The sequence below is a fragment of the Gadus chalcogrammus genome, chromosome 9 (assembly GCF_026213295.1).
Source record: "Gadus chalcogrammus isolate NIFS_2021 chromosome 9, NIFS_Gcha_1.0, whole genome shotgun sequence".
In the NCBI taxonomy this organism is placed as follows: domain Eukaryota; kingdom Metazoa; phylum Chordata; class Actinopteri; order Gadiformes; family Gadidae; genus Gadus; species Gadus chalcogrammus.
This window is the reverse complement of record NC_079420.1, coordinates 11,471,174-11,483,547: the sequence shown is the minus strand read 5'-3', so window position 1 is coordinate 11,483,547 and position 12,374 is coordinate 11,471,174. Positions and strand designations below refer to the sequence as shown.

The 12,374-nt window shown below is 47.1% G+C and overlaps 1 protein-coding gene across 1 annotated transcript in view; it reads right to left on the bottom strand.

Moving 5' to 3' along the window:
- Positions 1-12,374, bottom strand: part of cadps2 (Ca++-dependent secretion activator 2) — a 55,565-nt gene that overhangs the window by 5,277 nt on the left and 37,914 nt on the right. Inside the window, 8 exon segments of the mRNA XM_056598142.1 lie at positions 2,069-2,101; positions 2,303-2,386; positions 2,610-2,684; positions 4,250-4,264; positions 4,623-4,770; positions 5,007-5,162; positions 8,985-9,126; positions 10,426-10,582. Coding sequence (XP_056454117.1) covers positions 2,069-2,101; positions 2,303-2,386; positions 2,610-2,684; positions 4,250-4,264; positions 4,623-4,770; positions 5,007-5,162; positions 8,985-9,126; positions 10,426-10,582 — 810 coding nt within the window.

Below are 12,374 nucleotides of genomic sequence, written 5' to 3'. Positions count from 1 at the left end.
TAGCTATGAGTCTGTACCTCTATAGCTATGAGTCTGTACCTTCCTCTATAGCTATGAGTCTGTACCTTCCTCTATAGCTATGAGTCTGTACCTTCCTCTATAGCTATGAGTCTGTACCGCTTTAGCTACAAGTCTGTACTTCTATAGCTATGAGTCTTTATCTCTTTAGCTATGAGTCTGTACCTCTATAGCCGTGAGTCTGTACCTCTATACCTATAAATCTTTACGTTACTTTATAGCTATGAGTCTGTACCTCTATACCTATGAATCTTTACCTTACTTTAAGGCTTTGAGTCTGTACCTCTATAGCTATAAGTCTGCACCCCTTTAGCTATAAGTCTGTACCTCTATAGCTATGAGTCTGTACCTCTATAGCTATGAGTCTATACCTCTTTAGCTATGAGTCTTTATTTTACTTTATAGCTAGGAATCTGTACCTTTCTCGAGAAGTTTGAGTCTGTACATTTCTCGAGAGCTTTGAGTCTGTACCTCCATTGCTATGAGTCTGTACCTCTATAGCTGTGATTCTGTGCCTCTATAGCTATGAGTCTGTACCTTTATAGCTTTGAGTCTGTACCTTTATAGCTTTGAGTCTGTACCTCCATGTCTATGAGTCTGTACCTCTATAGCTGTGATTCTGTGCCTCTATAGCTATGAGTCTGTACCTTTATAGCTTTGAGTCTGTACCTTTATAGCTTTGAGTCCGTACCTTTCTAGATACACTCTTCCATTAAAAACAGCTTCAATGGCATGAAACATAAACATCTACATGTCATAGCATATCCTACATGAAACAAAGGATAACAAAGTATTTTGGATAATCAAAGACTTTAAGACAAAAGAGAAATTGATTTCTCTCTGGTCTTAATCTTTTGTTCGTGTGGACGTCTCCAGCAGAACTATGTTAGAGTGTCACATTAATCACACCTTAGCACGCAACAGAGGCTGGAGGTGTGTGTGTCTGTGTGTTTGTGTGTATGTGTGGGGGATTAAAGCGGCTGTAAAGGTGAGGATGTCTGGTTTAGCAAGGTGAGAGTGGGAGATAATTACAGCTACACCTACATCCTGTTACCACATTCTCCCGCTGGCCAGGTGTGTGTGTGTGTGTGTGTGTGTGTGTGTGTGTGTGTGTGTGTGTGTGTGTGTGTGTGTGTGTGTGTGTGTGTGTGTGTGTGTGTGTGTGTGTGTGTGTGTGTGTGTGTGTGTGTGTGTGTGTGTGTGTGTGTGTGAGGTCTTAACAAAGAGTTTGTGTTTCGTTCCCCACCTGTTAGAGAGGCTTACCTTTAGAAATACCTGTACTACATAAAGTACGACATAAAGTACTACATGAAGTACTTAAACTAGCTCTGAGACCTTCTAAAATTCTGGGTGAATTAACTGTACTCCCAAAAGCTCAACAACTTGGTCTGTATCTGTCAGTGCCTGGGTTTATATTACTACATGGAGTATTGTTATGTATATATCCACCCAGTATCATGGATTAATATACAGTGTTGTGATATATACGCAGTATAATGTATTAATATACAAAGTGTTATGTTGTGTTATATATACACAGTATTAAGTAGTAATATACACTGCGTTATGTTATATCGCAACATTATGTGGTAATATACACACCATATATGCAGTTTAATGATAAACTATTCAGTATGATAGTACTATTATCTGATAGGGCAATAAGGAAAAGATGTGAATATGAAAATATTATGGTCTGTCGTCTGCAGGATATGGGTCGCAAACTACAGCAGTCGGGCTGTCAACATGGAAACAAAACGTCTGGAGGTAAACAACAACAACACAAACATCTGTAGTTAAACAAACAACCACAAGACAAACATCTGGTATACAACAACGTCAACCAGGGACATCACAGCATCGTAACAGTGACCTCGTCAGAGTGACATCATCAGAGTGACATCGTCAGATTGACATCACGGTGACAGGGATGTCAGACCGGTGGCTCACAGATTCAACGTTACGATCAGACGTCATATTATCTAATAAAACAATAAAACATTAGTTTATACAGACAAGAGACGTGAGAAGAGTGAGTGGAAACACTCACGGGAACCTCCACATACTTGGCAGCAGTTTTAGTCTTGGAAAAACGGGAGGAGGAGGAGGAGGAGGGAGGGGAAGGATGGGGAGAGGAAAAGGAGGAGGAGATGGCATTAAACTCAGATCAGATCAGGTTTCCATAATCATATGTTGCTTTTCTCCTGAACACTGAAAGGAACAGCTCGGCATTCTCGGGGTGGAGGGGGCGTGGCCAGACAGGGCGTGGCTTTAGCAGACTTACCGTGAAGGAGAGAATGGAGGAGAAGAGCGTTCCCTCGTCGTATCTTGAGAGCTTGCTGAGCACCACCTCCAATACTGCACAGAGCTGGAGGGGGAGAGGGGAGGGGAGGGAGGGGAGAGAGGAGGAGGGGTGAGGGGAGAAAGGAGGAGGGGGGGAGGGGGGAGTGGAGAGAGAAAGGAGAGAAAGGAGAGAGGAGGAGGAGAGAGGATTGGAGGAGAGAGGAGAGGAGAGTGGGAAAGGAGAAACAGTTGGCACCTCCTCTTCCTGCTCCTCGCTACAACATGCGGTGGGTTGTGACTTGCGTTACCTTGGTAACGAGCGAGGAAACCATGTCCGCCACCGCCTCGTCTATCAGGACGTCCACCCTGGTGTGGTACTGCTGCTACACTCTCTCACACACACACACACACACACACACACACACACACACACACACTTGGAATTGTGTGTGTGTGTGTGTGTGTGTGTGTGTGTGTGTGTGTGTGTGTGTGTGTGTGTGTGTGTGTGTGTGTGTGTGTGTGTGTGTGTGTGTGTGTGTGTGTGTGTGTGTGTGTGTGTGTGTGTGTGTGTGTGTGTGTGTGGGCAAGCATATGGCATCGGGGGTTGAGGTACTGTTATATATATACACAATTAAACACACATGGCAGTGCACAGCCCTGATGAGTGTGCACGGCCTGACGAGCATGCACGGTGTGGCGAGCGTGCCTGGCCTGACGAGCGTGCACAGCGTTATGCTAACAGCAGCCCCGAGCGGCTGAATGGATTCCTGCAACGGCGCTGGAATCTGAAGGGTTAGAGGAGCTGCTCCCCTACCCCTCCCTCTCCCCCCCACCCCTACCCCCTCCTTAGTCCCATCTCCCTCCTCATCCCTCACCCTCCTGCATTCAATTAATCCCCCAACACCACCCTGGTATTCATGGCACCTCTCCCTAAAGGAGACACGGGAGAGAGGGAGAGAGGGAGAGGGAGAGGGAGAGGGAGAGGGAGAGAGAGAGAGAGAGAGAGAGAGAGAGAGAGAGACTCAATTTGTCCTCTTCAATGGGCTGCATAGCTCTCTCGCCCATCAGGAGGGAGGTCCGTCTCTGACTACAAAGCCCATTCAGGCCGTCTAAAGGACGACCAAATTAAAAAATTCGCCCAACAAAGCTGCGAGGATCGCCGCCTAACCGCAGGTCCAGGGGTCCCCCCCCTCCGACCCCCCCTCACATCCTGCCACAACCAAAATGGCCGCCTCCATTCAGAGCAAGGTTCCAGCCTCATTAACATGACATATGGGCAGCAAAACTCAAAAGAACAATTATTTCTTTTAAAAAGCATTTATTTGGTGGTAAGCTGCCAAATGCTGCTGGAGTCCAGGTATTCACTGCTCCCCGAGTAGAGGCCCCTCCTCCAACGGCCTTCACACAAAACACACAGCCAATCACTGGGTCCATCCCAAACAGAGTTCAGAACCCCAATCTAGAAACCCTCCCCCCCATCCCGTCGGCCCCTCCTCCCCGCGCCGTCACCCCGCCCCCACTACCTGACGCTATTAACCTGCTGAGGCTCCAGAATACTGCTGTCAAGTACAGACTGGAAACATGGTCTCTCTCTCTCTCTCTCTCTCTCTCTCTCTCTCTCTCTCTCTCTCTCTCTCTCTCTCTCTCTGGTTAGTGTGTAGGAGACATGGTTAGTGTTTAGGAGACATGGTTAGTGTGTAGGGGACATGTCTAGGAGACATGGTTAATGTTTAGGAGACATGGTAAGTGTCTAGGAGTCATGTTTAGTATGTAGGAGAAAAGTCTCGGAGACATGGTGAGTGTGTAGGAGACATGGTGAGTGTGTAGGAGACATGGTTAGTGTGTAGGAGACATGGTTAGTGTGTAGGAGACATGGTTAGTGTGTAGGAGACATGGTTAGTGGGTAGCGATATGTCTAGGAGACATGGTTAAGGTCTAGGAGACTCACCCATTGTTTGTCCGGCTGTCCGTCGAAGAGGTGCATAAGAAAAGAGGAAGAGCAACGACGTCATCACCATCGTCATCCTCAAAGTGGAGCCTCTATGCCAACAGAATGCTACCGCTAGCAGAATGCTTCAGAATGATCAGTTTGTTTTGAGTCGTAAAACGCAGAAGGAGCTTTTTATAACAATCTGCTGGTTACCACGGTGACCGTCATAATTAGAATCTGAGCAGGTAAACACACAGGTGCACAACATATACACACTAACACATACACTTTAACTAGTGCATGTGAAACACAAAAACACTTAACTACACAACATATGCACACTAACACATACACACTCTAACACTTTTACGACACAACCTCTCCAGCCCACCTGTCCAGGCCCCTGCAGCAGGCAGAGGGTGGGGCTGTGTGTGCGCGCCTGCAGCAGCACGTTGAACATGGTGACCAGGGAGGAGGGGACGCGGAGCTCCGGCCCCCGGCTGCTCCTCTGGAGGAGGGAGTCGAAGGCCGTCTTGGTCCTGCACACGCACACACACATTATGCACACGCACACACATTAAACACACACACACAACACACACACACACACACACACAATACACATGCACACACATTAAACACACACACACACAACACACACACACACACAATACACACGCACGCACAGACATTATCCACATACACAGACGCACACACACACACACACACACAAACGCTATATGTGCGTGTGTGTGTGTTTATGGTGACCTCTGACCTCCGGACGCAGGCCTCCGTCATGTCGCTGGCCATCAGCTTCAGCCTCTGCTCCAGATGTGCGGCGAACTCGGGCTCGGGCCAGTGGAGGTCCTGGATGAACATCTGGAGGGCCTCCAGCTTCCAGAACAGGTCGCCAGAGGTCACCGAGCCGTTGCTATGGAGACAGAGGAGGAGAGAGGACCATGCTAACTAGCGGGCTAGGAGGTGGACACACTGGGATACTAACTAGCAGGCTAGGTGGTAGGACACACAGGAATTCTAACTAGTGTGCTAGGATGTAGGACACACTGGGATGCTAACTAGCAGGCTAGGAGGTACAACACATCCTGACGCTAACTAGACTCAGTAGTAGTGACGGGTCGGTCGCGAACGATTCGGTCAGAACAAACGAATCCCGAAGGTAAACGACGAGAACTGATTCCCAAAACAAGAGAACTGATTATTTTGCTTTTTTTTTTAAACATATAAGAAAAATATGGTGACGTAAATGAAATATACAAACAAACAGAGATTCTTTATATTGATTGAGTCTAAAACGTTCTCATCGATTCAGCCAATGAGAGCAGCTAGCAATTGCGTTGCCATGGCTCATGGGCAAACAAATGATAAGGCACCACAACACAAGTTAACTAACGATCCCTGTAGGCTTCAATATCATGCAAGTAATTTTTGTTTTATTTTTATTTTGTTCTACATCACAATTGCATGATTTAATAAAGTATTGTTTTTACCTACCATTACGAGTCTCGTTTTGTCTAGTTGCTAACGTGCTTCACTGCTTATTAGCGCTACTTGGAAGACGCCATTTAATTCTTACTGCACATTATGTATTAAAGACATTTATGAAAAGGCACGCATGTGCTTTATATATATGCTTAATATTTAGAAAGTAGTAGGCTACATGCATGTTGATTAACATTTATTCCATAATTTCCGAATCCCCGGCAAATGACGTTCCAGACCATCTGACTTAACGAACGAATCAAACGAACTAATCATGATAGTGAACGGAACTGAAAGAACTGATTCCCGGAAAACAATCTTTTTGCCCATCCCTACTAGCTGGGGAAGATGATTTGTGATGTCACAACAGTATTTCTGTGTGTGATTGAGATGGAGAGGAGGTGGAGGCTGAGGGGGTGTAGCTGACGGAGGAGGAGGTGCAGTATGATGTAAGACATGTACAGACAGATGGAGAACGGGTTGCTAGGAGACCGCACCAAGTGTACATCGAGGGGGGGGGGGGGGGGATTCTGCCTTTAAAAGACTGTTACCTTCCCTCATGTGTCCCCTCCCATCTTGTCTAATTAGTGAAGCTCTTCTTAATCACTCCCGTCCCCTTCTCCCTCTCCCCTCCCTCCCCCCAAGGGCCCCACACCCGTCAGCTGGGACACAGGAACACAAGATGGTTTGATCCTCGGCTCCTCACCACGGCAACAAACATCTGCTAACTCACACCTCCACCTCCCACTCCGACTGGATGGAGATGATGAGGCTGGATCAAACCAGACCAGAGCAGCAGATTACGAGCAAGAGAGCTTACAGCACCACGTCACGCAACACAACATTAGAGAACCACACGCACACTAACCACACGCACACAAACCACACGCACACTAACCAAACTAACCACACGCACACTAACCACACGCACACTAGCCAAACTAACCACACGCACACTAACCACACGCACACTAACCACACGCACACTAACCACACGCACACTAACCACACACCAACCACATGCACACTAACCAGACACACAGTAACCACACTAACCACACGCACACTTGCCACAATAACAACAAGAACGATAACCACAAAAAAATTATTGGGAGGAAAAGAAGGAAGAGGAGGAGATGGAAATGATGATGGAGGAAGGAGAAGGAGGAGGAGGAGGAGGAGAAGGAGGAGGAATACGTAGAGGAGCTGGAGGAGGCGAGGTGTTTTGCCAGTGAAAACTGAACTCAAGTTTAATTAGAATATGAGGAGCCCATGCAGCATGCTAACGGCTAGCAGGGCCGCTACAGGAATAGCTCATGGGTCAGAGGCCCCTGGAGGCTCCTGAAGTCCCCTATAGGCCCCGAGGCCCCCCACGGCCCCCCATACACACGCGGTGTCACAGAGGGGTCCCATCCAGGCGGGCGGAGAGAAGAGGGGCATCTGGGGGAGGGGGGGCAGGCCCGGGAGCCGGGGCAGCGACACGCCCACCAGACTGCTGCTCAGACTCCTGCACGCGCGCGCACGTTGCCACGACAACCACGCACAGACGGACGGACACGGACGGACAGAAGACGGGAAGGAGGGAAGGAGAGAAGGAGAGAAGGAGAGAAGGAGGGAAGGGAACGAGTTTTAAGCTGCTTTTCCTGAGCCACTTCGAAACGAAGAGAAAGAGAGAGCGGATGTCACCGCTTCGAGACCCGCTGTCGCTAAGCCGCCGTCGCTACCTCACCGTAGCAATACCCTATGTCGCTACGTCACCGTAGCAACCACACTGTTGCTACGCCCTGGGTCTCTACTTCCTGGTAGCTATGCCCTGGGTTACTACGTCACCGTAGCTACGCCATTGGTTGCTACGTCACCGTCGCTACGTCACTACGGCTACGTCACCGTCACTACGTCACTGTGGCTACGTCACCGTGGCTACGTCACCGTGGCTACGCCCTGGGTTGCTATGTCACCATAGCTACGCCCTGGGTTGCTACGTCACCATTACTACGTCACTGTAGCTATGCCTGGGGAAGCTTCGGAACTAGCCCACACTGACCCCTCCCCCCCCCCCCCCCGGGTCACGCCCACATCTCTGAGTGTCAAACTACGCGTTGTCACGGCGACCTACGGCTGCCTCAACAGTCGATATAAAGTCTGAATATATACATATTATACTATAATATATGATGTACTAAACTATAAACAATATTGTTTACAATCATATATAGTACACAACACAATACTATAAATTATACAATTCTATATAATATACAATGATATACACAAAACTATACACTATACAATACTACACACTATATAATTTACAATACTATATAATATAAATACTATATAATGTATAATATACAATACTATAAAGTATATAATATACAATACTGTACACTATATAATATACAATACTATATAAGATAGAATACTATATACTCTTTAATATACAATACTATATGATATACAATGTTCAATACTATATACTCTATAATATACAATACTATATAATATACAATACTATATACTTTAGAATATAAAATATTATATACTCTATGAGAACAACACTGTAAAATAATATAGACACTATATAATGTTTATATCATAGTAGAGTATATAGTGTTATTATACTCTATAAGAATACTTTATATTATTATAATACTCATCACAATGATAATAACACAATACAATGTTGTATATTATATTACATTGTGTTATCATACTATAAATAACAACAATATATACTCTTTATAATGTTGTTTATTAGAGTATATAGTATTTTAATACTCTATAATAACACCACTATATACTCTATATAATGTTGTACAATACAGATTATACAGTGTTATTATAATACTCTCTGATATCCGACACTGTGACGAGGTGTTGGCAGGTGAACCACAAACCAGAAGGCATTGTTACAGTTTACACACTAACTAGTCCCCCAGTGACACACACACACACACACACACACACACACACACACACACACACACACACACACACACACACACACACACACACACACACACACACACACACACACACACACACACACACACACACAGACAGAGAGAGAGACAGACAGACACACAGACAGACACATCCTCCACACCCCTTCACCCCCCTTTAGAAGACCTCTAAGCGCACACGAACATGATTGGCGAACATTAGGTTGTGGTGAGGGGGCTTATTTAAGTTGGATAGAGAGTTAGGGGCGGTGCTTACCTCGGTGTGACTGACAGTTAGGGGCGGGGCCTACCTGACAGACTCCCAGGTCTCGTGCTGGAAGCCACGGTGGACGCTCTGGGCGATGGACGACTCCATCAGGTCGACGTAGCGCACCACCAGCGGCACGAACACCTGCTGCAGGTGGAGGTGGAACGGCCCGCCACACAGGTGAACTGCAGGGGGCGGGGCCGGGGAGAGACACAGGTCACCACGGCCATCAGACAAGGAGAGGAGTGACGGCGCAGCTGATTGGCTGAAAGGATGGCCGGACCAACCAGTGGAAAAAAACAGCAGGAGCTACGCATAGTACCAGTTCTAGTACTAGTACTATAGTACTAGTATAGTACTATTAGAGGTAGCAACATACTCATAGTACCAGTACTAGTACTAGTAAGGTAGCATAGTACAAGAAGCACTCGAGGTAGTTACATACTAATTGGACCAGTATTAGTACTAGTATGGTTATAAGGTTACTAGGGTAATAGTATGGTAATACTACCATATACAATATGCTAATACTAGCAGACAGACAGAGGAGCAGACAGACAGAGAGACAAACAGGCAGACTGGGTAGCAGACAGGCTGCAGACAGACAGAAAAACCGACAGAGGAGCAGACAGACAGAGAGACATTCAGGCTGAGCAGCAGACAGGCTGACAGACAGCACTAGTCATCGGGGGAGCGAGGGACTGATGGAGGAGGAGGGAGTCTCTCCGGGCTTCATTAGCTGTAATTCTTCTTCTGCTGCTACATGATTAACAGTAGCCTTTTAGTCCTCCAGAGGACCCTCCCCCGCCCCCACCCCTCTGCCCGCTCCGCCCGCCGTCGCGCGGGCCACCAAGTGAGCATTTAGCTCTACCAGCTAAGCTACGGCGTGGGGAAGTGAGAACGCTGAGTGAATGAGCAGCTAGAGTCTGAAGTTACAGAGACTCGACGGCGGGAGAGAAACAGGAAAGTTCATAATCTCTCCCTCTCCCGACGCCACTCCTGTCAGGAGTTAAATCTCCTCTCCTCGTTGCAGAAACCGTTTAGAAGACGAGAGGCGATCATTTATAGAAACAATTATACGGGAAGTCTGAGTGCCTTCGCTGAGACCCCAGCTCTGCTGTTCCTGTTGTGACAGCCTGAATAATTGCAGGATTAATTACAGAACATGTGTTTATTCTGATTCCTCGCATGATAAAACACACCAGGCTGCTTTCACACTCCGACCTCTGGCCTCTCTCTGCGGAGAGTGGAACACACTCACCTTCTGAGTTTAGTAAGACAGGGGGGGAGAGAGAGAGAGAGAGAGAGCAAGAGAGAGAGAGAGAGAGAGCAAGAAGAGAGAGAGAGAGCAAGAGAGAGAGAGAGAGAGAGAGAGCAAGAGAGAGAGAGCAAGAGAGAGAGAGAGAGAGCAAGAGAGCGAGAGAGCGAGAGAGCGAGAGAGCGAGAGAGCGAGAGGGGGAGGGAGAGAAGGAGAGAGGTCTTACGGTCTGAGGAGAGGTAGTTGTTGAGGAGTTGGAAGAGGGGGAATGAGTCCCAGCAGTCCACGGGTTGTAGCTGGAGAACGGTGTCCATGTTGGATCTGTAGAGCGACAGGAAGCTCTCTGCATGCTCTGTCATCACATCCGGCCACCAGGAGAACGCCTGCACACACACACATACACACTACTCATTAATTTGCTGATGAAGGTCCATTGTGGACATAGGGCATCAAACCCAGAACGTTTTAGCAGGAAATCAAAAACTCTGACCCCCAAACTATCCACCCCCATGTAGATGTGCACACAAATACACACACGCACAGACACACAAATACACATACACTTACAAACACACACACAGCGTTTTTTGTGCGTTAAATGGAATGCATGGAAACAGGGGCAGAGAGGAGAGGAGAGGAGAGGAGAGAGGGGAGGAGAGAGAAGGGGAGGAGAGAGGAGAGAGGAAAGAGGAGAGAGAAGGGGAGGAGAGGAAAGAGGAGAGGGGAGAGAGTCGCTTCATAAGTCATTCTTCAGCTCGGGTTCCGGTCGGTCCTCCAGCCCAAGTTGCTTAGCTAGCGTAACACATATCGCAAGCTACATCTCCAGTCAATGAAGGAGGCTTAAAGCCGCTGGAAGCAGCTAATGTAGGAGCTACTGACAGCCCAAGGACAACTCTCTCTCCAATCTCTTCAAAAAACATTGAAATATGTTGTGTTGAATGGGAGGCATTGTGACTTAAAGTTATGATGGTTCAATGCCAGGACTATTGTCCTCCAACAACAGCCTCAGTATGGGACTATTATAAACCCTAGGTCTGGTAAATTTACTGCACAGCGCCTACAATGCAGGCGGCCCTCAACACCGCCATTTTAGGAGGAGCTCCTGGTAACCATGGTGACACCTTGACCAATAGTAGTCATGCTGACACTCTGATGGCTGTCATGGTGACGGTATGAACACACTGATGGTTGTCATGGTGACAGTGTGAACACTCTGATGGTTGTCATGCGGACAGTATGAACATTCTGATGGTTATCATGGGGACAGTAAGAACACTCTGATGGTTGTCATGGTGACTCACCTCTGACCCCTGTCCCCGGAGCAGATAGAGTAGAATCAAATGGTTATTAACAAAACTAGCTTGATATTGTTATTAAACACTCATAACAATAGTACTTATACGGTGAAGAACTGGATCGAAATATCACAATATGCTGGGCATGTGTGTGTGTGTGTGTGTGTGTGTGTGTGTGTGTGTGTGTGTGTGTGTGTGTGTGTGTGTGTGTGTGTGTGTGTGTGTGTGTGTGTGTTAGTGTGTGTAAACGTTTGCGTACAGAGAACCTCAGCGACAACCATGACAGCTGCCCCATTCTGCTCATTAACACGAGATACACACACAAACTCACACACACACACACACACACATACAATGTTGTTGATTGATCAGATTTACACCGAATGGCGTCTGCATATGGACAGTCTATATATGTGTGTCTGTGTGTCAATATGTGTGTATGCGTGTGTGTGTGTGTGTGTATGTGTGTGTGTGTGTGTGTGTGTGTGTGTGTATATGCGTGTGTGACTATGTGTGTATCTATGTGTGTGTGTCTATGTTTATGGACACAACACACCCGTATATGTTGTCCTGCGCTCGCTTTGCGTGTGGGCTGAGACTGCGAGAAGAACACACACACACGTTTCTAATTTGAAAGGCGTGCATCCAAAGGGTTGCTTGAAATAGAAACACGTTCATTCATGAAGACATGTCTCTCTTCTCTCCCTCCCCCTCCTCCTCCTCCTCCTCCCCTCATGTTCAGACCTACAGTCTGTATGTCCTGATCAGAGACCCTTTGGTACCGATGGACACAAATCTTTATTAGTCACTTCATCCCATAATTTATAAACATCCGACAATCAGAACAATATCCTAAAACACTTCCTGCTTCTGACGTGGG